Source organism: Epinephelus lanceolatus, chromosome 1 (genome assembly GCF_041903045.1).
Source record: "Epinephelus lanceolatus isolate andai-2023 chromosome 1, ASM4190304v1, whole genome shotgun sequence".
Lineage (NCBI taxonomy): Eukaryota > Metazoa > Chordata > Actinopteri > Perciformes > Serranidae > Epinephelus > Epinephelus lanceolatus.
Window position 1 is genome coordinate 14,954,855 of NC_135734.1, and position 23,043 is coordinate 14,977,897.

Consider the following 23,043-nt stretch of genomic DNA (forward strand, 5'->3'; position numbering starts at 1 on the left):
GACCTCCTCACTTTTGGCTTATTGAAAAGTGAGAACCTGATAACCTAAAAGTTGTCATAATTAACGGCTTGTAACTGATCAATAATGCAGTAACTTTGCCACTAACAACCTATAATTTTTAAAGCCATTTTAAAGGGTGTATTCTTAGAGAGTGAAAGCCTACAGACATGAAACAGACGAGTTGTATATATCACAGGCTGACTCATTCTCTTCCCCTTTTCATATTCATACTATGACACACTGAGCCGGGCGAGGAGTTTGCTGTGTTTACAGAGTAACAACTGGTGACAAAGGACCCTGTGGATTGTGTTGGTATGCTCAGAGGGAATGAGCTGCAGCTGTGAGTGCTGAGATAGGAGAAGCACTTCATTTGCAGCACAGGGTCTACCGGTGGAGGAGGTGGTTGGTGTTTGTGCGCCAGGGGCAGGGTCCTCTTTATTTATAGCCACGACCATAGACTGCATGGTAACCACACCGACAGTTCAACAACCACACAGACAGGTGTTTATCATTTACCATGTTCAGGATGTTCACAGTCTACATTAAAATATTTTTATGACCTGTTCAGTCAGGTTTGACCTGATCATTATTGACAGATCATCACTTTGTCGTGGCTTGTTGTTGGTTCCCAGGAATTTCCCATATGACCTACATGACAGACATGGAAACTGATAGTAGTAACGTAAAGTTGTGTGTTTCTTGCTGTGTTGTGACATGCTCAGGTCAAGCCAGGCGAGTTCTGAGGAAAACAAATTACATGACAAACAAATCAGGTAGTTTTCCCTCCATCTGTAACAACTAAGCAGACACGTGTGTTTCCCTGAGCATTTACGTAAAGGTGACCTACAGCAGGAAAACACTGCATTTACAACCGTAACAGGATTTAACATTAGAGGTTTTAAATATGCTTGAAATACCTTCTCTGATGCACACTGTGACCCAGGTAATCTATCTGAAGTGTTAAACACTGAACATGCATTTGCTGAGGAAAATGTGTCACCTCAAACACTCAAAGGTGATTTCTGTAGCTTTTAAATAAAAAGTCAGGTCTTCACTAACAAAAGCATGGCTTCTATTTACTGAAAGTTTGCCTGATTTAATGACTGTATTATACATCTGTTTTTTAACATTTACACAGTACAGCCTCCAGGCCTTCAAGTTCTGGGTACAAAACAATGAATCATCCCTTTATATCTAATATACAGACTGTACAGGTCTGCTTTAAGTTAACACATGGAGACATATTGGGACAGTTCTGTGTGAAGAGGAAGCGATATACCTTTAACCTCTTAGTTTCACAAACTACACCCACCCACCACTGTGCTCACGTGCTTAACTCGCAGCAGTGTCTGAGGATTGTCAGGTCTGTGCTTGGCTCTGTGGGATGGGGGCAGAGCAGATGCTGTGACAGGAAGTTACTAACATGGTCCAGATGTGGGGACAAGAGACCACCTCTGACACAGCTGCAAAATGTGCACGACTACAGGCAGAGCCTTCAGACATACACATGATACAGGATCCCTGTGTTGAAGAAAGCTCAATCAAAAGACGTTGGTTCATGTCGTCTTTGCCGAAGTATAAGACAAATATGGACAGACTGAGATTTTAATCTGACCCCATTTACATTGAGTACATCCTCACTCAATTCAGAGCTACAATACTAACTGAAGTTTGTACAAATGCTGTATTTTAAGGGATACACCATATAGCCAAGGGTTCAAATTAGATATACTACAGATTCAAATAATTCTTTTAACAATTTACAAAGGTAGTTCATTATTCAAGTGCCCTCTAGTGTTTAAATGATGCAGTGCAACAAAGTGACAAAACAAAAGCTGCCAGTGAGCCACTATTTTGACAACAGTGCTTCTTTATTAATAAGTAGGCATGAATTATACTCTTAAATCCAAAGTTAACATTGGAAATGACCTAAAAGTACAAATGTAAGATTCATTTTATCAATACAATGAGCCTGAAGCTTTCAAATCAAAAAAGGCATTACTGGATTATACACAAAATCCTGTGATGTAAAACTTTCCCAGACAGCAATATCTCTGTGGTGCCCATGCAGAGTATCCAAAGAGAACCATAACCATAACATACCATGACAGAAAGGCACCACTGAGGCTTGCCAGAGAGATGACAAACTGAAGCTGTATAAGAGGATCTATGGCAAGCCTCAGTGGTGCCATAGATCCTCTTATACAGCTTCAGTTTGCCAGAGAGATGACAAACTGAAGCTGTATAAGAGGATCTATGTATCCACAGGGGCCGGTCTAAGGGCCTGTTTCTTTGGGGTTGTTTGGGATTCCATTAATAGAGTTTCTGCTGTCTGGACTGCAGACCTCCAGAGGGCTGTATTCACCTCTGAGCAAAGCAAGGGCCTTTTATGTCTCCCCTGTCTGCAGTTTTTACGGTCCATTAAAGAAAGTGACTAATCCTCATCCTCCTCTTCATCAATTAAGACCATCTTCCGTCTACGCTTCACGGGAGCAGAGATATCCTCCCTGTCTGAATCTGCATCGCCGTTGGTCTCCACATCCATCGCAGTGGTGGACTCATCCTCTGTAAAGACAGTAATGTGAGTCAAAACGCTGCAGTTCAGCTCTGATTAAACACCACTAAAGTGGGAGGCTCGTAACTTATCCTGGACTGCTGCAGCACAGATGTTAAGTTAAAATAAGGAGTGACAACATACTACTGACCTTTAGTTTTACAAGTTATCTAAGTGCTCAGTTCATTATCATTAAAGTAACACATGAGAACTTTCATTTGGGAAATACCATCATCCTCGTCATCGTCCAGCACTCTGCTCCTGCTTCTTTTATTTGAGGTCCTCTCATGGGACCTGATGTGAACAGGATTAGATTAAGTAGTGTTCAGAATTAAAAATAGACATTTCTCAGCTGTGGTTTGGCTTAACTGATTAACAACACAGGGCGATGCCTCACCTCTCAAGTGTGCTGTCCGTATCCTCAGTAGGAGTGACATCTGACACAGGAACTAAAAACAACAAAAGAATTTATTATGTACAGAGTCATCTTGATCCTTGACTCATCTTTGATTAACAGTGGACTTAAGAGACAAAGCTCCCTTCCCTTCTGGTGTCCCCCATGGGACACTTATTTATGGAAAAAAATTGTACGGTATTCAGTGGCAAGAGACAAATAATTTTTTGATCCTCTCTAAGTTGAGCCATGAATCACACACGTGTTTGTCAATATAGATGCAGGTTGAACTACATCTCTCATCCCACACGATATACCATATGTCGCTAACACCAGCTAGCTAGCTAAGTAGCTTCAGCAATAGGGAAAGTTGACATCATTTATGCAACTTTTGTAGTCTTTCCAATTCTTTTCACAGTCTCATACTTCAATGTTTTTATGACAAACTGCAACCTTGTTGACTTGCCAAATTATCTTTTAAATTGGAACACATCGGGGTGTCGGTAGCGTAGTGGATAGTGCTGGCGCCCCATGTACAGAGGTGATGCCTCGCTGCAGCGGTCGCAGGTTCGACTCCGGCTCGCAACCATTTGCTGCCTGTCAACCCCTCACTCTCTCTCACTCCCCCATTTCACTCTCTCCTGTCAATTAAAGGCAAAAGCCTGAGAAAACAATCTTAAAAAAATTTTGGAACACACCATGTGTGTAATTTGCGGCACAATTCAAACTGGATCAATAATTATTTGTGTCTTGGCGTTAACTACCATACATATCTTTTTCTGAAATAAGGTCACGTGGTGGTTCTGTGGAAGAGGAGGATTTCACTTCTCTAGTTTTTTGAGATGTAAAACAAGGGTGACAGGTTCTTTACAGTCATAATTACATTGCTGCTTCTCCAGTTTGAAGCTAAAACACTTGATTGTGATTACTTTGCTACTGCAGTAGACTACTATCATATTCTCAGGAAGCTAAAACGTTGACATTGACCTCTCCCACCATTCCTTGCTGCTAGATTACCCAAAGCAGGCTGTTCTAGTAGCCGTGTAACTTAACACTTACCTGCCTGAGAGAGCTGTAATTAACTGCTGCCACCTGAGACAAGGCTCAGAATCTGAAGCTCCCACACATACCTGTATTTTCTGAGGTGCATTGTTTCTTCTTGCGTGTGAGCAGTAGAGCTCTCAGAGCCTCAGCTCTCTTTTCATCCGAGGCCTCTTCCTCCTCCTCCTCTTCTTCCTCCTCCTCCTTCTGGGATTCTGCAGTTGGACTCATGGAGCCGTTTGGCTCCTCACTTCCGTTAGCTTCCTCCTCTCTTGGACTAAGAGCTGCAGCTGTGCTCCGGAGCTCGGACACACTGATCTTTGCTGAGATCCTCCAAAACCTTTCCTAGTTACAGAACAGTAAAAAAAAAACCTTTTAGATATTGTTTTGCAGTCAAAATCAAATCAACAGAGAGCACAACAACAAACAATACAGAGTAAAAGAAAACCCCACACACAAAAGACACACAATACAAAGCTATACACAAAAGCACATCACAACTTAATGTCTGTCAAATTAGAACAAGTCCTGAAGACCATAAGGTTGACCATAAAGACCATAAAATAAGACCAATGAAAGCACAAAGAGCAGATCAAAGGCCCATGATTAAAATGAGGTGAACCGACTGCGTTGGAGGTGAAATACCACACACACAAACCACACCTGTTCATTTGCAGGTGCTCGAATTCCCAGTTTGCGCAACAGCCTCTGAAAGCTCTTGTTGTCCATGGCTTCTTCACATGCCTCTGTCAGAGGTACCAGTGGCACATCGTGGGACACACCTGGTGAATGACCACAACAATTTCTTTAACAGACCAAAAAGCACAAATTTCTTTTTTTTTCACGCATACCACAACCTTCCTGAGTGCTAAAACCACTTGCAATAGTGTAAAGAAATTACATTACTGACAGTTGCACTCACCATCTTGTTTACGATCCTCTGCTGTTCTGTTTAGACGGGTCTGTAGCCACAACAAGGGTTCAGACATGCCTGTTATTAAAAGAAAGAAAGAAAAAAACAGCATGAAACTAATCATAAGAGTACCTTATGTTTTATTCTTGTAGTCTTAAAGATACATTTTTTCAAACAAGGTCTTAACACACACACCACCTGTGTCTTTTAACATAAACACAAATGTTTCTTTGACCTCATGTAATGAAAAGAGACCCTGGTATAACTTTGAAAATTACATTAAATCCGTATGTAGCATTTAAAGCAGTAGTTGGTGATTTTCATTTGCTGAAACTGTCACTATATTCACAAAAATAATGCTCCTCTGCTTACTTTGTTGCCTCATACCATTTCTGATGGCCTTACCGCACATGAAGAAAAATAACCATTGCAGATTCTGTGACTAGTTGCCTATTTTTCACCTCAGATGTTTTCAGAAACATATTTTAGTGTACTGTTTATCTGTAAAATGAGGAAGTTGGTTCAGCAGGTGGGTGGTGCTTGGTACGTTGGTCAACTGTATCCAACATGGCTGCCAGGTCACAAACCTTAGAGGCTCCTCAGCTCTGACTGGCTGTTCTCAGTGCACCGTGGTATACTCTAGCTAATGACAGTTTCAGCAAATATGACAAAATTCATTCTCATAAAACCAACTGTAGCTTTAAAGTTATTGCATTAAATGATCCACCTAACTAAAGTGCCTTTTGTCTCACCTTCCTGTTGCAGAGCATACACCATGCTGCCTACATCAGGTCTCCTCTCCCCTGTGGAGTGCAGGCTTTGCCTCCTCCTTCCTCCATTTTGTGATGTTTCCCCTTTTTGTTGTTCATCTTCCTCTTCCTCACTCTCCTCAGACTCATCCTCTCCCTCATCTTCATCATCTCTGTCATCAGGATCATCTGGTAACCCCTGTGTTAGTCCCTCTAAGAACTCTTCTTCAGTCTGTGGCAGAGAAAAAGTGACTTTACTGTAGAAACACCATTTCTTAAACTATAACTGTTTTTTGGTGATATATATTTTGTATTACATACATTAGTGTCTTCATCTTACCATTCTTAATGTGGTCCAAAATGTTACTCAAAAAGAAGTACATTTAATAAAACTTTACCATTCCCTTTCCAGAGCTCTTTCCAGAGCTCTTTCCATGAGCGCTGTGACTCCTCTTCTTATAAAGTTCTCGTCTCTCAGACACCAGGCCCATACTGAGCAGCTTGTCCACCACACGCGCACGGGACCGCTTGGCTGTGACCTTCTTCATGATATTACCCAACACGTCTGTGAAAGTACAGTTTTATCACTGAAGAGAGTCATCACAGTACTCCTGCGACTGATGTCGTACAAGGAATGAAACTGGCGATAGGCGTACACTAAAAGACCTCTCATGCACTACACAATAAGAATATGATGACCAGTACCATCAGAGTCCTTGTACTCCTCGTAGAGCATCTGCAGCTCCTCCTCCTGTTCCTCAGTCCAGAGAACAATTCTGGTACCTTTCCTTTTGGTAGAGAAAAATGGCAGTGTATAGAGACATTCTGCAACATCTTCCTCACTTCATAAATGTAAAATACAACTCATTCTGTCAGTCCATACTTCTGTTTCTTCAGTTCTTTAGCGTTGGCCACCAGACCCATATGCACCAGCTGTGTCACTACCTGGCGCCGAGTGCGGTTGCTGTTGCTGAGTAACGGCAGCAGAGTCTCCACTATATCTGGCACTGAACACAAGAATCAACAGTCAGTGAAAGAAGCTGGATCGAAGTACATAGTGTGCAATGCATCGTGTAATGTGTAACAGACAAAAAGAAAGCAGACCTTCAGAGTGAAGGTGCTCCTCATAGAGTTTCCGCAGCTCCTCTTCCTCCTCTTCAGTCCATGATGGTTTTTTCCCCTCTCTGACATATTTAGGAAGAGATGCAACATTTCAAATTTAAGAACCCAAGATTTTGCTATTTTGTAGTAAGTGTAAATGCCATGTGTTTGAATAAATCTTATATAATCCTACACAAGTGAATGTTTTATGTGTAACTTGTTAACAAAAGTCTGCGCCATCCACAAAATGACCATTTGTGTATCAATTACTCATCCAGCATTACGTTAAATTTGTAAAGAAAGCTTTGTTTTTCTGGCATGCCTACATGGTGAACGAAGAATCCAAAAAACGTATTCTTGATGAATCAAAGTAAAACTGGGCTGTGTTCAACAACAGCAAAACTACATGAAAACATTAGTTTGTAAACTCTCATACAACACATGCAGTATAATCCAAGTCATATGCTCAGTACTTTCTAAATACATGCATTTTTGCTAAAACAGTAATGTTTAAAATACTTTCGCATACAGTAGCGCACCTGGCCAAGCACATAGTGTGAGCTCTGCCTGTGCATTTCATTGAGCAGAGTTCAACTGCTCTCACTTGGCCAGGCATTATACTCTTCTGTGTGTGACACTTTTTATGTGGGAGTATTTTTTTATAGTAAGGTCCTGGGGAAAATGCATGTTTGGGAAGTTCTGAGCATACAGCTGGATAAATGAGACTTGGACTATACTGCATGAGCTGTGTGAGAGTTTGTAAACTGATGTTTTGATATAGTTTTGCTGCTGTTTATCTCAGACCCCTTTTACACCAATTCATAAAGGATTTTCTCAGTTTTTGGATTCTTCATTCACCATGGATTAGAGCTGCAACAATTAATTGACTAATCTGATGATCGATTAATTGGTTTGAGTAATTTTTCTTAGGAGAAAAAAGTAAAAATGCTCTGATCCCAGCTTCTTAAATGTGAACATTTTCTAGGTTTTTTTTTTTTTTTACTCCTCTATGAAAATAAACTGAATATCTTTGGGTTGCAGAAAAAACAAGACATTTCAGGGCTTAATCTTGGCTTTGGGAAACACTGATTAACATTTTTCATAATTTTCTGACATTTTATAGACCAAACAAACTTGTTGATTAATACAGAAATAATCGACAGATTAATACCCAATGGAAATAACTGTTAGTTGCAGCCCTACTATGGAGGTATAAAAGAAAAACAAAGTTTTCTTCATAAATTTAATGTAGCACAGGCTGAGTAATTGATATACAAACGGTCATTTTTATGGGTGAAGTATTTCTATAACATGACACAATAGTAGACAAGCAAAAACAAGCACTAACCCGTCTTTGCTGTAGCCTTCAGTCATCTCACGTACAGCTCCCACATTTTTCCAGAACAGTAGCTCAACATACGCCTTGTTGTTTTGTGCAGCCACCGAAAAGAAACGGTTCAGCACAAACTTGGCAAAGGTCACCAGTTCCTGTGAAGCAGAAAATAAAAGTAAGCTCCTGTGTCTAATCTGCACTTGACCTTATATCACACATAGCTTGCTTGGCAACACTGAAGAAATGTTTTCTCATGTCGGTATGGTACCTTGTAAGCAGCTGCTGCAGGGTCACTCAAGATCTTGTTGAAAAGGTTGAAGACTGACAGCTGGAAAAGCTGGGCGTCCATTTTGAGGTCGACAGCCAAACGGTGCAGCATTCGAGTGATGCAGTGGTTTGTGTGAGGTGTGTTTTTGGAGTACGATTTTAGTAAGAGGAGGTATGGACGCACAATACTGGGGTTGCAAAACCTGTGAGGGGGAAGAGAAGGGTAACATGCCCCATCAGAAGGGTCACAACAGTACTATTTGGCATGCTGTGGCAGGTTATTGTTTTCATCACCTCTTAACAAAGTCTAGAAAGTTGAACTCTTTTTCAGAAATCTGGACAGACTCCAACTCTTCCTCTTCTAACTCTGCTGCATCGTCCTCATCCTCTGCCACAGGCTCAGGGAGAGATGACCCTGAAACCCAGAGGCAACGTCTGAGTGCTGCATAGAGCCTGTGATGCAAAGGGTCACAAATAAATAAATTTAAAAAACTTACTTGGCAGGTTGGCATGCAGGATCTGTTTAAGGAGTTCAAGTTCCTCCTCTGGTTCCACATCAGCTGACCCAAACACATCTCCCTCTGGCCACACCTCCCTGAGAAGAAAAAGAAGACGGTAAATACTAAGATAACTCATAACTTAATTTGTGTGATTAGTCTGAGGGGTCAGTGGCACGTTGAGTCTCACTGACCTGGCAGCACGCAGCAGCCCCAGTGCTTCTGGTCCCAGGCGAGCCAGCAGGGCATCCTGCACCCGCACCATGGCCTCAGTGCGCTGCTCCTCAAGTGGAGTTTCAGATGTGGCATCAAACGGCACAATGCTTTCACTTAAAGACTCTGACAACTGCACACAGAGGACAGAAAGGTGAAATGCAGTAAACTTTTCACTTTGGACCAGACAAGATTTTAGTTCAGTTTCAGCCTCTCAGTTCATCGCATCGGACTAATGTGTTTCTGAAAGCACTTAGCTCCCCCTTGAGTTTCATCCTCACACTGACCTGAAACCCAGAAGCCCTCAGCTCTTCCTCCAGCACCTTCCAGGTCTCCTCCAGAGCCTCTGGACTAGTTTCTGCAGCAGGAGACTTTTTCTGACCGTGAGACTTTTTCCGCCTCACCTTCTTCTTCTGCAGGGTTAACAGAGCTAGATGTTAACATTTTGACCAGGTACAAATGGCAAGGATTTACAAACACACACTGCAAAGTTAGCACAAGAACTTACCTGAACCATTAAGTTTCTGCGACCTTTGCAGAATCGCTCCAACATGCGCAAGAAGAGATGAGTTGACTCCACCAAGTCTTTGAGATAGGATTGAGGCTGTTTGGTTTCATCGTACTTCCTCAGCAGGGTCAGGAAGATCTCCCTGTATTCCATCAGGTAAAATATGTTGCCTATAAAGTGAAGGTAAACAAATGAGAAAACTAGGACTGCAATTACATGCAAACTCTTTTTTATATTTCAGACTTAAAACTAAATTTAAAGTGAATATTGTCTTAGCAGAATATCTGTTTAATTGAAGCATTATGCAATGATGAGAACACACGCACACTTGTGTTCTAGTTGTGCTTTGTTACCCAGAAAAAGGGCTATAATTCAAATTTTAAAAATTGAAAAGAGTATTCTATAGCAACTTAAACATAGCCTGTTGAAGTCACACCTCAATCACACATTGGAGCAGCATCATGTCAGTGTTGTTTGGTTATGTGTAAAAAAGCAAAGCTGGCATAATGAAGCATCTTTCCTGCGGCCCTATTGCGGGATCTCTGTGTAAAAAGAGCTTATGTGAACAAAAGCTGTTAGCATCTTACTTTTAATGACGCTGGAACTCTGGCGGATGGTTTCATCCTGTGAGCGGTCCATCTCGTTCACAGTCAGCAGCAGCTCCTGATATGCCTTTAGCGCCAGGTGCATCCTAGAAACAACAAGTGATAACAGTCCGGGACCAACGCACAGATTTGACATTTTTCTGTTAACCTGATACCAAAAATCTTCTTACCTGCGTGACCACGACGTGGCCTCTTTGCGGTCTGTGAGAATCATCTCATAGTAGTTGGTGATGTTGCGCTCAATATAATGGAAAGCACGGACGGACATGGTCTCAGAGACTAAGTCAGCACGGAAACCGTTGCCACGGTTGAAGGCCATGAAAAAGCTGAGCGCCCAGAGGTAGTATGTCTCGTCGTGCTCCTGAGTTTGCTCTCGGATTAGACTTTCCTGTGGGGGAGATGAGGAAATGCAAAGTGTTAAGAGTATTCTACTTACAATGAACAATAAGCTGTGAGTAACTTAAAGATTTAATTATGAGTCACCTATTTGACATAAGCATATCCGACATTTTCTTTGAAAGGTTTTCTCACAGCATAGTTTCATAAAAGGTATTAAAATATTATCTTTTTCAGTCCTATTTTCCATTTGTATACTAAGTATGGATGCACCGATTGTGAAATTCTGGGCCAATACCAATACTTAAAATAGTAATAGGTCAATAGTGATACCAGTGTTTTTGTTGTAGTTGTTTATTTGTCATATTCCTGTCCTCATATTTAAAATATCTACATGGTTTTTCATTATTGGTCATTGATGTTTTGGACTGTGAGAAAATAAATGATTATTATTACAGCAACTGACCTTGACAAGGTACATGAGGCGATTGTAGCAGTTCTCCAAGAAGTCCACACAAAACTCTCGCAGGAAGAGTCGAACATTTAAGGCTGAGCGCCGTTTGTCCTTACATTCCTGAGCCTGACGATTCCTCTTGGGAACCCGCCTCACTGCTTTGCCTACGTCATGAGTATAATTTTTGAACTTAAAAAAATAAAATAAAATTAAATTAAAAAAGGAAGAAAAAACAGAGACTCATATTAAAATAATTTTTGCAAGCATCACAGCGCCACAATTGTTTGGTATCACAGATGAGCTACAAGAGTTCAAAACTCACATTATGAATATTTCTGTGATAAATCACATCTTTGTCCCCAATCGCCTTGAGGCCTTGAACCACGAAAGACCCTCCGAAGCGAGAGTGTCTGAAAGAACAACACACACACACACACACACACACACACAAACACACACAAACACAAACAGATAGAACATATTACATTTATTTTTTAAGCTCCAGTACTTCAAACGAGCTGCTTGTACATTTCATGACACAGACCAAAGCTTTCTGTAGATAACATTAAGCAGTTCTGTGACATTTTTCAGACCAAGTTGGAAAATAAAAACACATTTAGGCTCTGGAGTAAAGAACTTGGTGACTGTACATGCGCTTAATTGTACCTGGTTCCTCTCTGTAATGTGCGAGAGCGTTTCGCCGCATGCTCCTTCTGCCTCAGTGCCTCCAGCTCCTGAGAGTCTCGCTGCTTCTCTTCTGTTGAACGAGCCTGACCGGCGCTCACCAAAGCTTCTGGTGTCTGTGAGGAAAGAAGAAGAGCTCAAACACAGATCAGCTGCAAACCTATTATGTGAGCCTCCAAGGGGTTCTTCTGTCTCACCTGGTCTCTGAACATGAGGGAGATTATTTCCAACACGTGCATACTCCACTGCTGCTCACTCTGGGCCGACGCCAAGAACTTGATCAGGTCATCAAAACCGCTCATGTGAATGGCCCACAGCAGCCTGTCATGGACACTGGCATCATCATCCACTTTCTACAACAGAGGCAGAGTTTAGGGAATGTGGAGAGGTGAGATGAAGTGTAATATTAAATAAACTGTTGGACAAATTTAGCTCTGCCTCTTATATGACAATATTGGTTTAAGTCAGACCTTCTCTTCACAAGGGTCCGCAGGTACATGAAGCACATTTCTGACCAGCAGCAGGATCCTTTCAATCAGCAGGTTATCCTCCTCCTGTCTCTGCTCCCAGTCCTGAAGGAGAAGAGGTTAAATCGGGTAAGACATGGATAAACAGAACCATTTTACTGATATCATCTATGAAACAGGTGAGGGTTTTGTTGGTTTTTCTTTCCCCAGGAAAACACTCACCAGCTGTAGAAGCGTGTATAATGTCTCACTTAAAATACCAAACACCGCTTCACTGGCAAAAGCCTAAAAATAAAGGCAGAAGACACAATACGTTAAGTATTATTATTCAATTTTAAACATAAATTATGGTTGTTATTACAGTGATGGCATCACTTATTACTGTTATACTGAGATCACAGTACCTCTTTGTAGGCTTGTAAATGAGACATAACTTGCAAGAAGTGATGTCTAAACACTGGGTCATCAGGGACTTTACCAAAGCAAAGCATGGCAGGCTGAGTGAGGTTGACCATGAGCCTGAAGAAAAACAGAGAAGAGTCATACGAGCATCAGTCAGTAAATCTAATGAGGATACATTTAAATAAACAATACTTGGTACCAGTAGGGCAATATGTATTACAATATCGGCATTGGTGTGTCAATGATACATATTATGAAGACTGTAATATGATATATTACCAGACTGATTATTTGTTCACCTCATAAATATTTAATATTTGATAGAAAAGTGTCATGTTAGAGTTTATACCTGATGCAGGCATCAAATAAGGCCTTTTCTTTTCCATGCTGGATGATAATAGGTAAAAGGTCATTCTGTATGATCTGGCCTGCACCCAGCTGCTGGCGGACGTCACGGGTGTCATCTTCGTGGCGTAAATACCTGATCAAGTCTTTCACGCCCTCTGCAACACAGAGACGGGACAGTTAGAAGAGGACAGGAGCTTTTCCTGTTTTAAATCCATGTCATCAATATCGCCTATTCTACTTCCCTCTGATGATGCAGGAAATGTATTGTATATTTGTAATATTTTTCATAAAAACCACTCACCTAAGCAATCAGCCTCTTTGTGATAAGTGTCTCCCTCCAGATAGCCGAGAGCACTGCATGTTGCCAAAAGCTCACAGTCCATCTTGAATAAGTCCTTACACCATCAGACAGCTTAAAGGTGGAGGTTCAGTCTGATCAGCTACACAGTAGGATACAGAGAGACCAACAGAACAAAGTCAACAGAGCATCTCAAAAAGCGTGTTTACTGTGTGTCAATCTTTTGAGCCAGATCAGTCAAGTCATTATTTGCTACTGGGCATGATCCTGCACATAATAATAAACTCTACACAGCACGTTTCAAATGTAAACTTAAGTGCATCTTGACCTGGTTCATCTGCTACTTGTAGAGGAGATTTCAGACTTTGAACACTTTTAAGTAGTTTCTCTTAGGTATAACGTTAGTTATCAACAGCCTACCAGCATTGTTTCTGGCATTAAACTATTGACACCCACTTGAGAGCAGACTAACCAGGGGACTAACCCTTACCTTAAAGTTTGAGTAACATGATAAGCATCGCTGACTGTTGTTATAAAATAAACTATTCAGGGGGTTATATTAGCCACGGTATCTAGCTAGCTGAGCCCCCACAGGATGGTTATTCTCTACGTGTTGCTAATGTTATGTAGCCGCCGCAGCAGTTAGCTTCAGTTTACAGACTTTTTTAATCGTTGTTCAGACAAAGAAAATATCACACGTTACTTTACCGGGTCGTTTGAACGCCGCTACTCGACAGGTTCCGTGTTTAATAGCCGGTGGTGACTAAAGTGAAGACCTTTTCCATCAGTTATAACGCTGGTTTCAGCCTGCTGTTGCACCAATATTTGACAGTAGGACAAGTCTCGCGCCAAGACTGCGAGCGAAAACTCAGGGAGCGGATGTAGAATGTCGTCACGGAGAGAAAGCTTTTTGCCCTAAGTTTGGCATTTCAGGCAGCGCCTTTCTGTATTTATCACCCAAAAACCCCAGGTTACCCAAAATCAGTGAATTGAGGGTGTCACGTTGAGGCACAAAAGGTAAGATTAGGACCCCGTTGACGTCTGTGTGCGCCAAACTATGAGAATTTAGTGGAATATACGTGCAGGTTGAACGAAGGTGTCGCCTGAGAGGGGAAATGTAGGGAATAAACTGTCAGGAAAAAATGACTTCCCCCTTCTACTGTACCATAAAACTTCATGTTGTTTTTGTGTAAAAAGAACTTAGATTTTTTATTTTATTTTATTTTTCAACACAAAAAGGTGTATCCGTGTCATCTCACCATACTGGAGCCACCAAATACCGCCATTCACACTGTAAGAAAAATAACCAAAAACACTTGTAGAGATGAAGAACTTTGGGCAATCTGTTGGATGACCAGTTTTAATAGCAGCTCATGCAAAGGTAAGAGAAGCCTACTCTAAATTTTCTAATCAAGCAGCACACAATTTTAGAAATTAACCATGCTGTGTTGACAAATCTGATCTGTGTACAGACAACCAGAATATAATATGAGGCAAACACAAACAAAATAGTACTTTAAATACCTGCTTTAAATATGTTTGAGAAATGGTATGTGTGGTAAAGGTTCTCACCCTTGGGTTTAAAATGGCTTGACAAATTGACAGTGTTTTTTTTATGAAACAGCAACAACCATCAACCAAATATGTAATGCATTCACAATGAGTTACATGGACAGACAAGACAGATTTGCTCCAATTGAGTTTATTTGCACTTACATATTCATTCATCAATCGTGCCAGATACACACAGCATTGCAAAGCACATTCAGCATAAGTCTTTTAAGTTGGTGATTTTAGTTGGTCAAATTTTCAGTGTCAACATTTCCTATGTGTTACATGTTTGTGATTGGTTGGTTTGCGCTACAAGAGGATTGCAAAGCTTCTGAAACAAATGCAAATAGGTTAAGTTATTCTTAATCTGTCATTTAAGGTATGTTGACCAAAGGGTAGTTTGTAAAGTTTTTATAGTAAGTCCTATCTACGACACCATTTAAAGTCTCTAATTCAGCCTGTACTGTAGTTTAATACTCTGCTACAAACATGTGGTAGTCTAAGGATTCCACGGGATTGCACTGTAAATGAAGGCCTCAAGTGGTATGGTAATAAAGTGGCTTTGTTTAGCCCTACAGATGACACAAGTGTTTAGCAAAAGTTGGGTGGCTTAAATAGCACCAAAGTGACACTCTCTAAAAAGAATTCATTCAACATTGCACCAACACTGAGAGACTCTCTGCGAGACAATTTAACACATAACTAGTGGGAATGGGGACTATATGGATCAGAGTTTGGCTTTTTCTATTTATTCCTCGTTTTGTTGGGGTTTTTTCTCTTTCTCTCATGGCTCTGGCCTTCACATTTTCTTAGCAGTATTTTTTTTTTCTACTCGTCATTGTCATCCTTGTCAGTGCGGGCTGACTCTCTCTCCTTCTCCCTCCTTGACTCCTTCACCACCTGATGGAAAAGAAAGAGATTAAAATTGAAAAATATAAATAAATCATCAATATGTCAAGCTAGTTTGTATTTTATATTAATCATTGTACCTCTCCATCTCTAGTCTCAACTGTCTTGATCACCACAGTCCTCTTGGTTGAGGTGGAGTCTGTGTGTTCATAGTCTGTGAAAAGTCAAAATAAATGAAGCTCTCTGCTGAGATTTTTAGATTAAGAAACATTTGTAATCACAAAACAAAAGTGTTGCTTCTCTGCACTCCTTTTTAAAAGATTTTCTCTTCAAAGATTAAATTCAGACACCCTGGTTTTAGAAATAAGAATACCTCCTGGCTGAATCGATACTACAAAAGATCAACAACTGCATCAAAAAATATCAGGTTCATTGACTGAAAAAAAATCAAAGGTACAACTTTGTCTACATTTATTTATGACTCCCAGTATGCAATTCGCAAAATGACATCCAATCACTGAGCTTAAAATGCATTTATCTGCACTGCTAAGGGGCAGAAGTTAAAGAGTATGCTGCTGTGATAATTAATAATACAACTGGCTTCTTATATCCATTTACTTTTACATCCTGGGTGAATTTTCAATGAATTCAGCAACTGTGCCAAGGTGTTTTGTTCCTAACTGTCGCTACAATACATTTTGAATTTGCAACTCTGATTTGCATTTCCGACTTGCCTCTTGAGCCATGCCTCATTCCATACTGTCAGGCGACACATAATTCCCGAGTTAAAATAATTAAAAATGAAGGATTTAACATATATCTACAGGGTTCTTTCATTATCCAAGAAAGTATTTCTATGTTCAGTAATACTGAAGATATTGCTTAAAGAAAATTGGAAATGAAATGGGATTGCAGAATGGGGAAAACCACCTCCAGAACCGTGTGGCTCTTCATGACTCACAACTCTATAATTTAAAGGTAAAGGGACTCCTGAGACCTTACATGTGGTATTTTACTTTGGAAAACGAAAACTTAAAGCTTACCTCGGTCACCAAGGTGATTGCTCATCCCAATATTGAGGATGGGAACAGTAATCCTGAACAGGGAATATAAAAGTTGGATGTTACAATCTAATCTGTAATGATAAGTTGTTTGTTTGGTTGTTTTTTAATTGACATAGAGTTAAGACTAGACCATGTAAGAAACAAATTAGTAACATTTTATGTCAAAAAAGTCAATTCAGTTTTATTTGTGAGAAGACTGGAGTATCTGGAGGATCCTGACAATAGCAGCACAAGGATTTAGGATTTAATTTAGGTCCTTTTAGCTGTGAGGTACCACTGAGCATGGGGAAATCTACAGCAATTAAAGGGAAAAATCCTGTAAAAACAACAAAAACTTGGACCTGAGACACAGTATGTCCCAACTCACCTGCTCTCCTCCCCCTCCAGCAGTTTACGATAGGTAGCAATCTCAATGTCCAGAGCCATCTTCACATTGAGGAGGTCCTGGTACTCCCGAAGGTGGCGAGCCATCTCCTCCTTGAGGTGGCGGATCTCATCCTCCAGTCTGCCTACGTTGTCCTGGTAGTTGCCGATCTCAATGCCAAACTGATCCTCCATTTCACGCATCTGCCTCAGCAGAGCTTCATTCTGAAACACACAGTAGTGCATACAGTGCAATAAGAGGCTGTAACATGTATAATGATAGATTATAGATTAATGAGACAAATGACGGGTGGTGTTTGGCCTCACTGTGTTCTTCAGTGCTTCAATTTCACAGTTGAGAGACTGAATCTGCCTCCTGGACTCGTTGGCCTCCTGCTTGGCCTGCCTCAGAGCATCAGTATTGCGCTTTGCAGACTCAGTCAGATCATTAAACTGTAGAAACAAAAGATGAAGCACACAAGAATAAATACATGCTTGTATGTTCATGTGTGACTGTCAGTGTGTTTGTCTGCCTACCTTGGACTTGTACCACTCCTCAGATTCCTGCATGTTCTTCAAGGCAATGGTCTCATACTGAGCCCTGATGTCCCTCAGAGCACCAGTTAGGTCAGGCCTGGCAGTGCTATCCACCTCCATCTTCAGCTGCTGGGTCTGGACACTCACTTGCACATCCTGAATTTCCTGATAACACCAAGATATGGGCAAAATATTGTCAGAAATACAACTGTTATATCGCAAGCTTGCCAACAATTTTTTTAAAAAATTCTTCCATTAGGTGTAGGGAGCCAATTTAGCTCTGTACACCTCACCCTGGTATCCTCCAGGGTTTAGTTTTGGGACACCTACTATTTTCACAAGGATCTCTTGATGTAATCACTTAACACCACGTTTCATTGCACCTCTATGTAGATGACATTCAAATATATTTCAGTATATATATTATTGGTTCTTTTCCTTCTTCTATAATTCAGCAACTGCTTGCCTTTCAGATACTGCTGTTTTTTTCTTGCAGACAAGCTCCAGGCACAGATATTCACATCAGATTTAGCTAGGCTTTAAATGCAAACTAAAATCACACATTTTCAAAAATAAATCAGACTGACACCTTTTTAGTGTTTAGTGTACCCTCTAAACACACTTTGCTCTTTTGTCTAAAGTTGTCAAAGTTCCATAGTATCCACCCTCTCCTTGTTCAACATGAAATAAAATGAAATAATAAACTCATATTACAAAAACTAATGCTTATTAAGGACAATAAATGTTGCATTTAACAGAGAATAAGTTAAAGCTTGTTAGTCCAGCATATAAAATTATGCTCTGTGATAGGCGATTCTTGTAAGAAAGGACTTTTCCATGTATACAAGCTGGAAAAGTGCAGAGCAGGTAGCATCACTTACTTCATCATGGAGCTTCTTGAGGAATTCAATCTCATCCACCAGAGACTCGATCTTCCTCTCCAGCTCCAGACGGGACAATGTGGCATCATCCACATCCTAATTTTTATATGAGACAAACATAGTTTATGCTTCCATAACTGCAATATGTTCTCCATGGCTGAAACACCTCATCATTATAAATATACTTCCATCTATTCTGAGATTATAAAAATGTCATCGCAAGTATCCTTTAGTGCATGGAAATATTTGGAAATATGAAAAACATTTAAAGGACAAAAAGTCAAGCCACTCAACAACAGTTAAAATACATATGATTGTTGTTTAATTCGTATAAATTACTTGCAGGCTTATGCCTGGTTCACACTACATGACACTTCTGTCCGTTCCAACAGTCACTATGTCAGATTATACGATTGTGGAGTCATAAAATCGTGCTGTGACTTGGCTGACAGATATGCCAGACTACACGATGGTCTACACCCATTATCCCTGAGATGAGATGAGATGTTATTGTAGTTAAGTAAAAAGTGCCACCAGATGGCAGGAGCTACATTTGAAGTACCGTGTGCAAACATGCAAGTCACTGAATCTTCCACAAGTTCCTGCAAATGTTTCACAATAAAAGCCTATTTAGAAAATGAAGGGATTCTCTCGACCGAAGTTATAAGGGGCTTTTAATTTGAAACAGATACAGGAAGTGTTGACTTTGAAATTATGGCCCAATGCATTAACTTTATCAAGGCAACGGGAGCGGATTAAAAGTAAAAATATAAAAATGCAGAAGGAATAATTAATAACGGCGCGTTTATAATTAAGTCTGTTTCAAATGAAGCTGGCAGCCTCTGCAGTTGTGGTGAGTAAAAGCCACTATTTTTGTATTCTTACTTTTTGTCCATCTCCATTATGAAGAAGTAACATTCTTTGCTAGCTTGATGCTAATGGCAGTACTCACCGGGTTGCTAACGTGTCTCTGCTGTTTCACACCATCATTTTTCCCTTTTTACTCTGTGTGGTTGTCCCTGGAGGGAATATCTAAAAAGCTGGGATCTTGTTGATGTACAGTTGTCTAGAGCAGCAGGTCACTCTGTGTTCCTATTGGTCAAAGTGACGGCTGTGACGGGAGAAGTCGTGAAAGACAAAAAGAAAATACAACATGCTGGACTTTCTGTTGGAACGTTGTGAGGCGTCCCAGATGTGGTGCGGTTGCTGTCTACTATGACACACTACATGAGATGAAACGATGGATTATCACGTACAACATTTGTTGTCGTTCACCATCCAAGCCGTCACTTTACAAGGCTGTGTTGGGCTAGAATCGGGCTATCGTATAGTGTGAACCGGGCAACAAGTGCAGAAAGAAAAAAAATCAGATCAGGGATACTCAACTTGCTTTGCACACGGGCCTCTTTTGCAAAATGACAGGAGACCAAAGGCCAATTAATAAACAAACATTAATAACTGATATATCAAAGATTAGCCTGGACCTATTTTGGGAGGTTGCGGGATCCTGTCCAGTCATATTATTTACTTTCAAGTACCAAAAAAAATTCCAATGTAAATCAATTTATTTTCACTGTGAATAAGAAAATAGTCGGTGGGCCACCCAGTACCTTATCATTGGCCAGATGTCGCCCAAGGGCCACAGGTTAAGTATCACTGGTCTAGATCAATGATATTTCAGAAACCTGCCCTGTCATATTACTGTGCAACTATTTTGTGTTGGGGATGGAGCAGAGCTGTCCATTTTGACCTGTTATCTGAGCCAGAGGACACTGTAATCAATAAGGTTATCATGGTCGAGTGAGCTGAGTGTTTACCTTGCGGAAGGCAACCAGGTTGTTCTCAGCATCTGCCCTCTTCTGGGTTTCCTCGTCCAACCTTAAGGACAAAAGAGACAAAATGTTTCAAACAGTGTACAGATTTCCTCCAGGCTCCAATAATGTCCTTTTCACGAAAAGGTTGAGAGTGAAGAACATGTCGAACTTGTCCAAAAACACTCTTTCTGTCTAAGGTTACACTGGGGCATCAGCTGGCAAAAAGCTTTCTGGATCAATTTGTTAATTCACTGTCCTGTAAAAAGGGGTTTGGAGTGCGCCCAGTGGGATCAGCAGCTGCTGCTTTCAGCTAATGTGATTTCCCCACAGTTCAATGAGTTCATCTGCACACACTCAATAAGATTACGTACACACACTTCTGATCTTTTTAAAGATTTTAAATGGCCATTTTTAACATTGGCTAGTGTACAGAGACAGGCCATTTTCAGGGCAGCGATATGAAATCTGCATCATGTGGGATATGCATACAAAGTGAGACATTTGTGGATTGTCGTCAGTCAAAATGTCTGTCGATGCTCCTGCAAAAAGGAATAAAATGAAATGAAAAAATATGTTTCACAATGCAAACTCATTTATAGTCATTGCAAATGATATCAAATGTACAATACCAATGTTTACTTGTTCTCTGCTCACACTTTCTGACTGATGAGCTCCATCTGTCCTGTCAGACAGAAGTCATGTCCACACTGGACATAAAGTAGATTAGTGGGGAAAGCATCACACAGTCGGCCGTGCTTCCTCATCTTTAATTCATGTTGTGTTACAGGGGTCCTTTTGTCCTAATGGGGTCTCTGGCACCATCCCATCAGCACAGAGGGACACTGAAAACACACCTAATGGAGTCATTGAGTCACATTGATTTTTCCTGACGCTGTTCTCACCACGCCTGATATCCAACCTCTCCTTCTCTGGTCCTATTTCCTCTCTCCCCTCCCCGCTCCTCAGTCGACCCCACCCTGTATCTGGTCCATCCATCCATCCTCCTCCTTTCTTCTCTCCTCTCAGTGTGTGCATACATTACCATGTGTGTCAATAAATTTGCATTATTTAAAGGGGTATCACGAAACACATCCTTATGTAATGTGGCATCCAAAACTGTGTCATAGTTTATTGTGGGTCACTTTGCTGTCATAGACTGAGGCTCTTCTCCTTGTTTTCTGTTGAATCCTGCTAGTGCACAAGACATTCAGTAAACATATACACTCATACATGAACAAGATGCAGCGCAGTGTCCTGCATCATGCTGATGCTCTGTTGTGTCCAGTTTGCTCATGTGCCACGCCCTACTCCACCATCATTAGGGGACTCAAGTTGCAAACGCCTAGGGACTCTCCACCTTCTCTGTGCTTTAAGTGGACTATGGGCAATAAATTATAACAGTGTCAATGAATAATGCAAGGGTGGCACTGGTGGTAAGTACAGTAGCCCACCCCAACAGCTCAACGTACAATTGACAGGCACAACACAGGGAAAGACTGGAGGAAAGAGGGTTTGACCTTTGCCTTCGTTGGATGCAACTTCATCAGTGGCTCTATCTATCTATCTATCTATCTATCTATCTATCTATCTGTCTGTCTGTCTATCTATCTATCTATCGATCTATCTATGCATAGGGGCAGATTTCTGGGGGGACGCAGAAGGCACATCCTCCTCAATATATAAAACAAAGTAGCAGAGGATTTTAATCTTATCAAACTAAAGATATTTGCACCATGACTTGATACAGAAAAGGCACAAAGTGGTGCATAAAAATTCACCAGAATGCAGGAAATTAAGTGTTTGATGCTCAAATTTTTCTATCTGTCTGTTTGTCTGTCTGTCTTGTGTTGTCATGCATCATACATTTTTTGTTTCTTATCATCTTGTTACCAACCTCTGCTTGAGCAGGGACAGGTCCTCAGCCAGGTTGTCCCTCTCCAGTAGGTACTGGTCCCTCTCCTTTCCACAGGCATCCAGTTGGCGGCGCAGGTCCCTCACCTCCTCCTGAAAGAGCTCAGAGGCGCGGTTGGGCTGACCTTGCTGCTGCTGGCCCTTGAACTGGTTCAGCTCCTGCTGCATCGCACCATTCTGCTGCTCCAGGTAACGCACCTTCTCGATGAAGCTGGCGAAGCGGTCATTGAGCTCCTGCAGCTCAGCCTTCTCATTGCTGCGGGTGGTCAGGAACTCCTGGTTAATGGCTTCAGACAGGGTGAAGTCCACCTTGTCGTAGGAGAGGCGAGGGGGCTGGGCACCGCCGCGAGAACGCTGTTGGTGGTAGGTGGTGGAACGGGATGAAACCACAGGTGACATTGAACGCACGTAGCGCCCCCCTGAAGAGACAGGCATACGGGAGGATACAGGGGAGTAAGAGGACATGGAGATGAGGTGTGGGCCCCCGAAGGTGCGCCTGTAGGAAGTTGAGGTATGCATTGAAGAGTGGCTCATGGTTGTTATCTTTCTGTTCTCTGTCGCTGTGGAGAAAAGGTAGAGCTTGAGGCTTGGAGATGCTCGTGAAGCAACAGGACATCAGACTGAAGAGTGCCCGGGGTTTTTATGCACACAGGCTAGCTATCCCATCATCCTCATGCCGGCCCCTCCCTCATTTTTCCTCATCCCACCCACATGAACCCTTCCTTTCTCAATCACTCATCAGCATACAAGCTTCGGCCACTCCCTACCCTTCAGAGATAGACCTTGCCTCTCTCTGTCTTTCTCTCTGTCTCGACAGCTCCACCCTTTTTACCAGAGCTCTTGGCAGGAGGCCAGACCGGCATCCATAGTACTGCTTCGATATCTAAAGATGTCTCCTCACGCCCCACC

At 41.4% G+C, this 23,043-nt stretch overlaps 2 protein-coding genes across 2 annotated transcripts; both read right to left on the reverse strand.

Annotated features, from left to right (window-relative positions):
• Positions 1 to 1,852: 1,852 nt before the first annotated feature.
• timeless (timeless circadian clock) lies at positions 1,853 to 14,013 on the reverse strand. The gene is made up of 30 exons (XM_033625532.2): positions 13,873 to 14,013; positions 13,168 to 13,306; positions 12,868 to 13,021; positions 12,521 to 12,635; positions 12,339 to 12,401; positions 12,120 to 12,221; positions 11,847 to 12,002; positions 11,632 to 11,765; positions 11,288 to 11,375; positions 10,978 to 11,154; positions 10,346 to 10,563; positions 10,158 to 10,261; positions 9,571 to 9,740; positions 9,350 to 9,475; positions 9,044 to 9,195; positions 8,850 to 8,947; positions 8,647 to 8,767; positions 8,354 to 8,555; positions 8,101 to 8,240; positions 6,756 to 6,835; positions 6,535 to 6,658; positions 6,357 to 6,439; positions 6,050 to 6,216; positions 5,655 to 5,883; positions 4,912 to 4,980; positions 4,653 to 4,771; positions 4,079 to 4,334; positions 2,952 to 3,003; positions 2,784 to 2,848; positions 1,853 to 2,565 (listed from the first exon to the last, which is right to left on the reverse strand). The coding sequence occupies exons 2-30, from the start codon at positions 13,247 to 13,249 to the stop codon at positions 2,435 to 2,437; spliced, it is 3,777 nt and encodes a 1,258-aa protein (XP_033481423.1). The 5' UTR covers positions 13,250 to 13,306; positions 13,873 to 14,013; the 3' UTR covers positions 1,853 to 2,434.
• An 837-nt stretch (positions 14,014 to 14,850) lies between these two features.
• Positions 14,851 to 22,772, reverse strand: prph (peripherin). The gene is made up of 9 exons (XM_033627641.2): positions 22,118 to 22,772; positions 20,227 to 20,287; positions 18,410 to 18,505; positions 17,529 to 17,693; positions 17,319 to 17,444; positions 16,996 to 17,216; positions 16,608 to 16,660; positions 15,705 to 15,778; positions 14,851 to 15,615 (listed from the first exon to the last, which is right to left on the reverse strand). The coding sequence occupies exons 1-9, from the start codon at positions 22,666 to 22,668 to the stop codon at positions 15,544 to 15,546; spliced, it is 1,419 nt and encodes a 472-aa protein (XP_033483532.1). The 5' UTR covers positions 22,669 to 22,772; the 3' UTR covers positions 14,851 to 15,543.
• Between the last annotated feature and the right edge of the window lie 271 nt (positions 22,773 to 23,043).

What these genes read in the sequence shown, in the direction of transcription:
- timeless (XM_033625532.2), bottom strand. Translation starts at nt 13,249, where the DNA reads ATGGACTGTGAGCTTTTGGCAACATGCAGTGCTCTCGGCTATCTGGAG. An exon ending in TTTCTAGACTTTGTTAAGAG is followed by an intron (nt 8,556 to 8,646) that starts GTGATGAAAACA and finishes TCCCCCTCACAG; the next exon opens with GTTTTGCAACCCCAGTATTG. An exon ending in GTATGCTCTGCAACAGGAAG is followed by an intron (nt 4,981 to 5,654) that starts GTGAGACAAAAG and finishes TTTTAATAACAG; the next exon opens with GCATGTCTGAACCCTTGTTG.
- prph (XM_033627641.2), bottom strand. Translation starts at nt 22,668, where the DNA reads ATGAGCCACTCTTCAATGCATACCTCAACTTCCTACAGGCGCACCTTC. An exon ending in ACCTGGTTGCCTTCCGCAAG is followed by an intron (nt 18,506 to 20,226) that starts GTAAACACTCAG and finishes TATAAAAATTAG; the next exon opens with GATGTGGATGATGCCACATT. An exon ending in TTGAGACTAGAGATGGAGAG is followed by an intron (nt 15,616 to 15,704) that starts GTACAATGATTA and finishes CTTTTCCATCAG; the next exon opens with GTGGTGAAGGAGTCAAGGAG.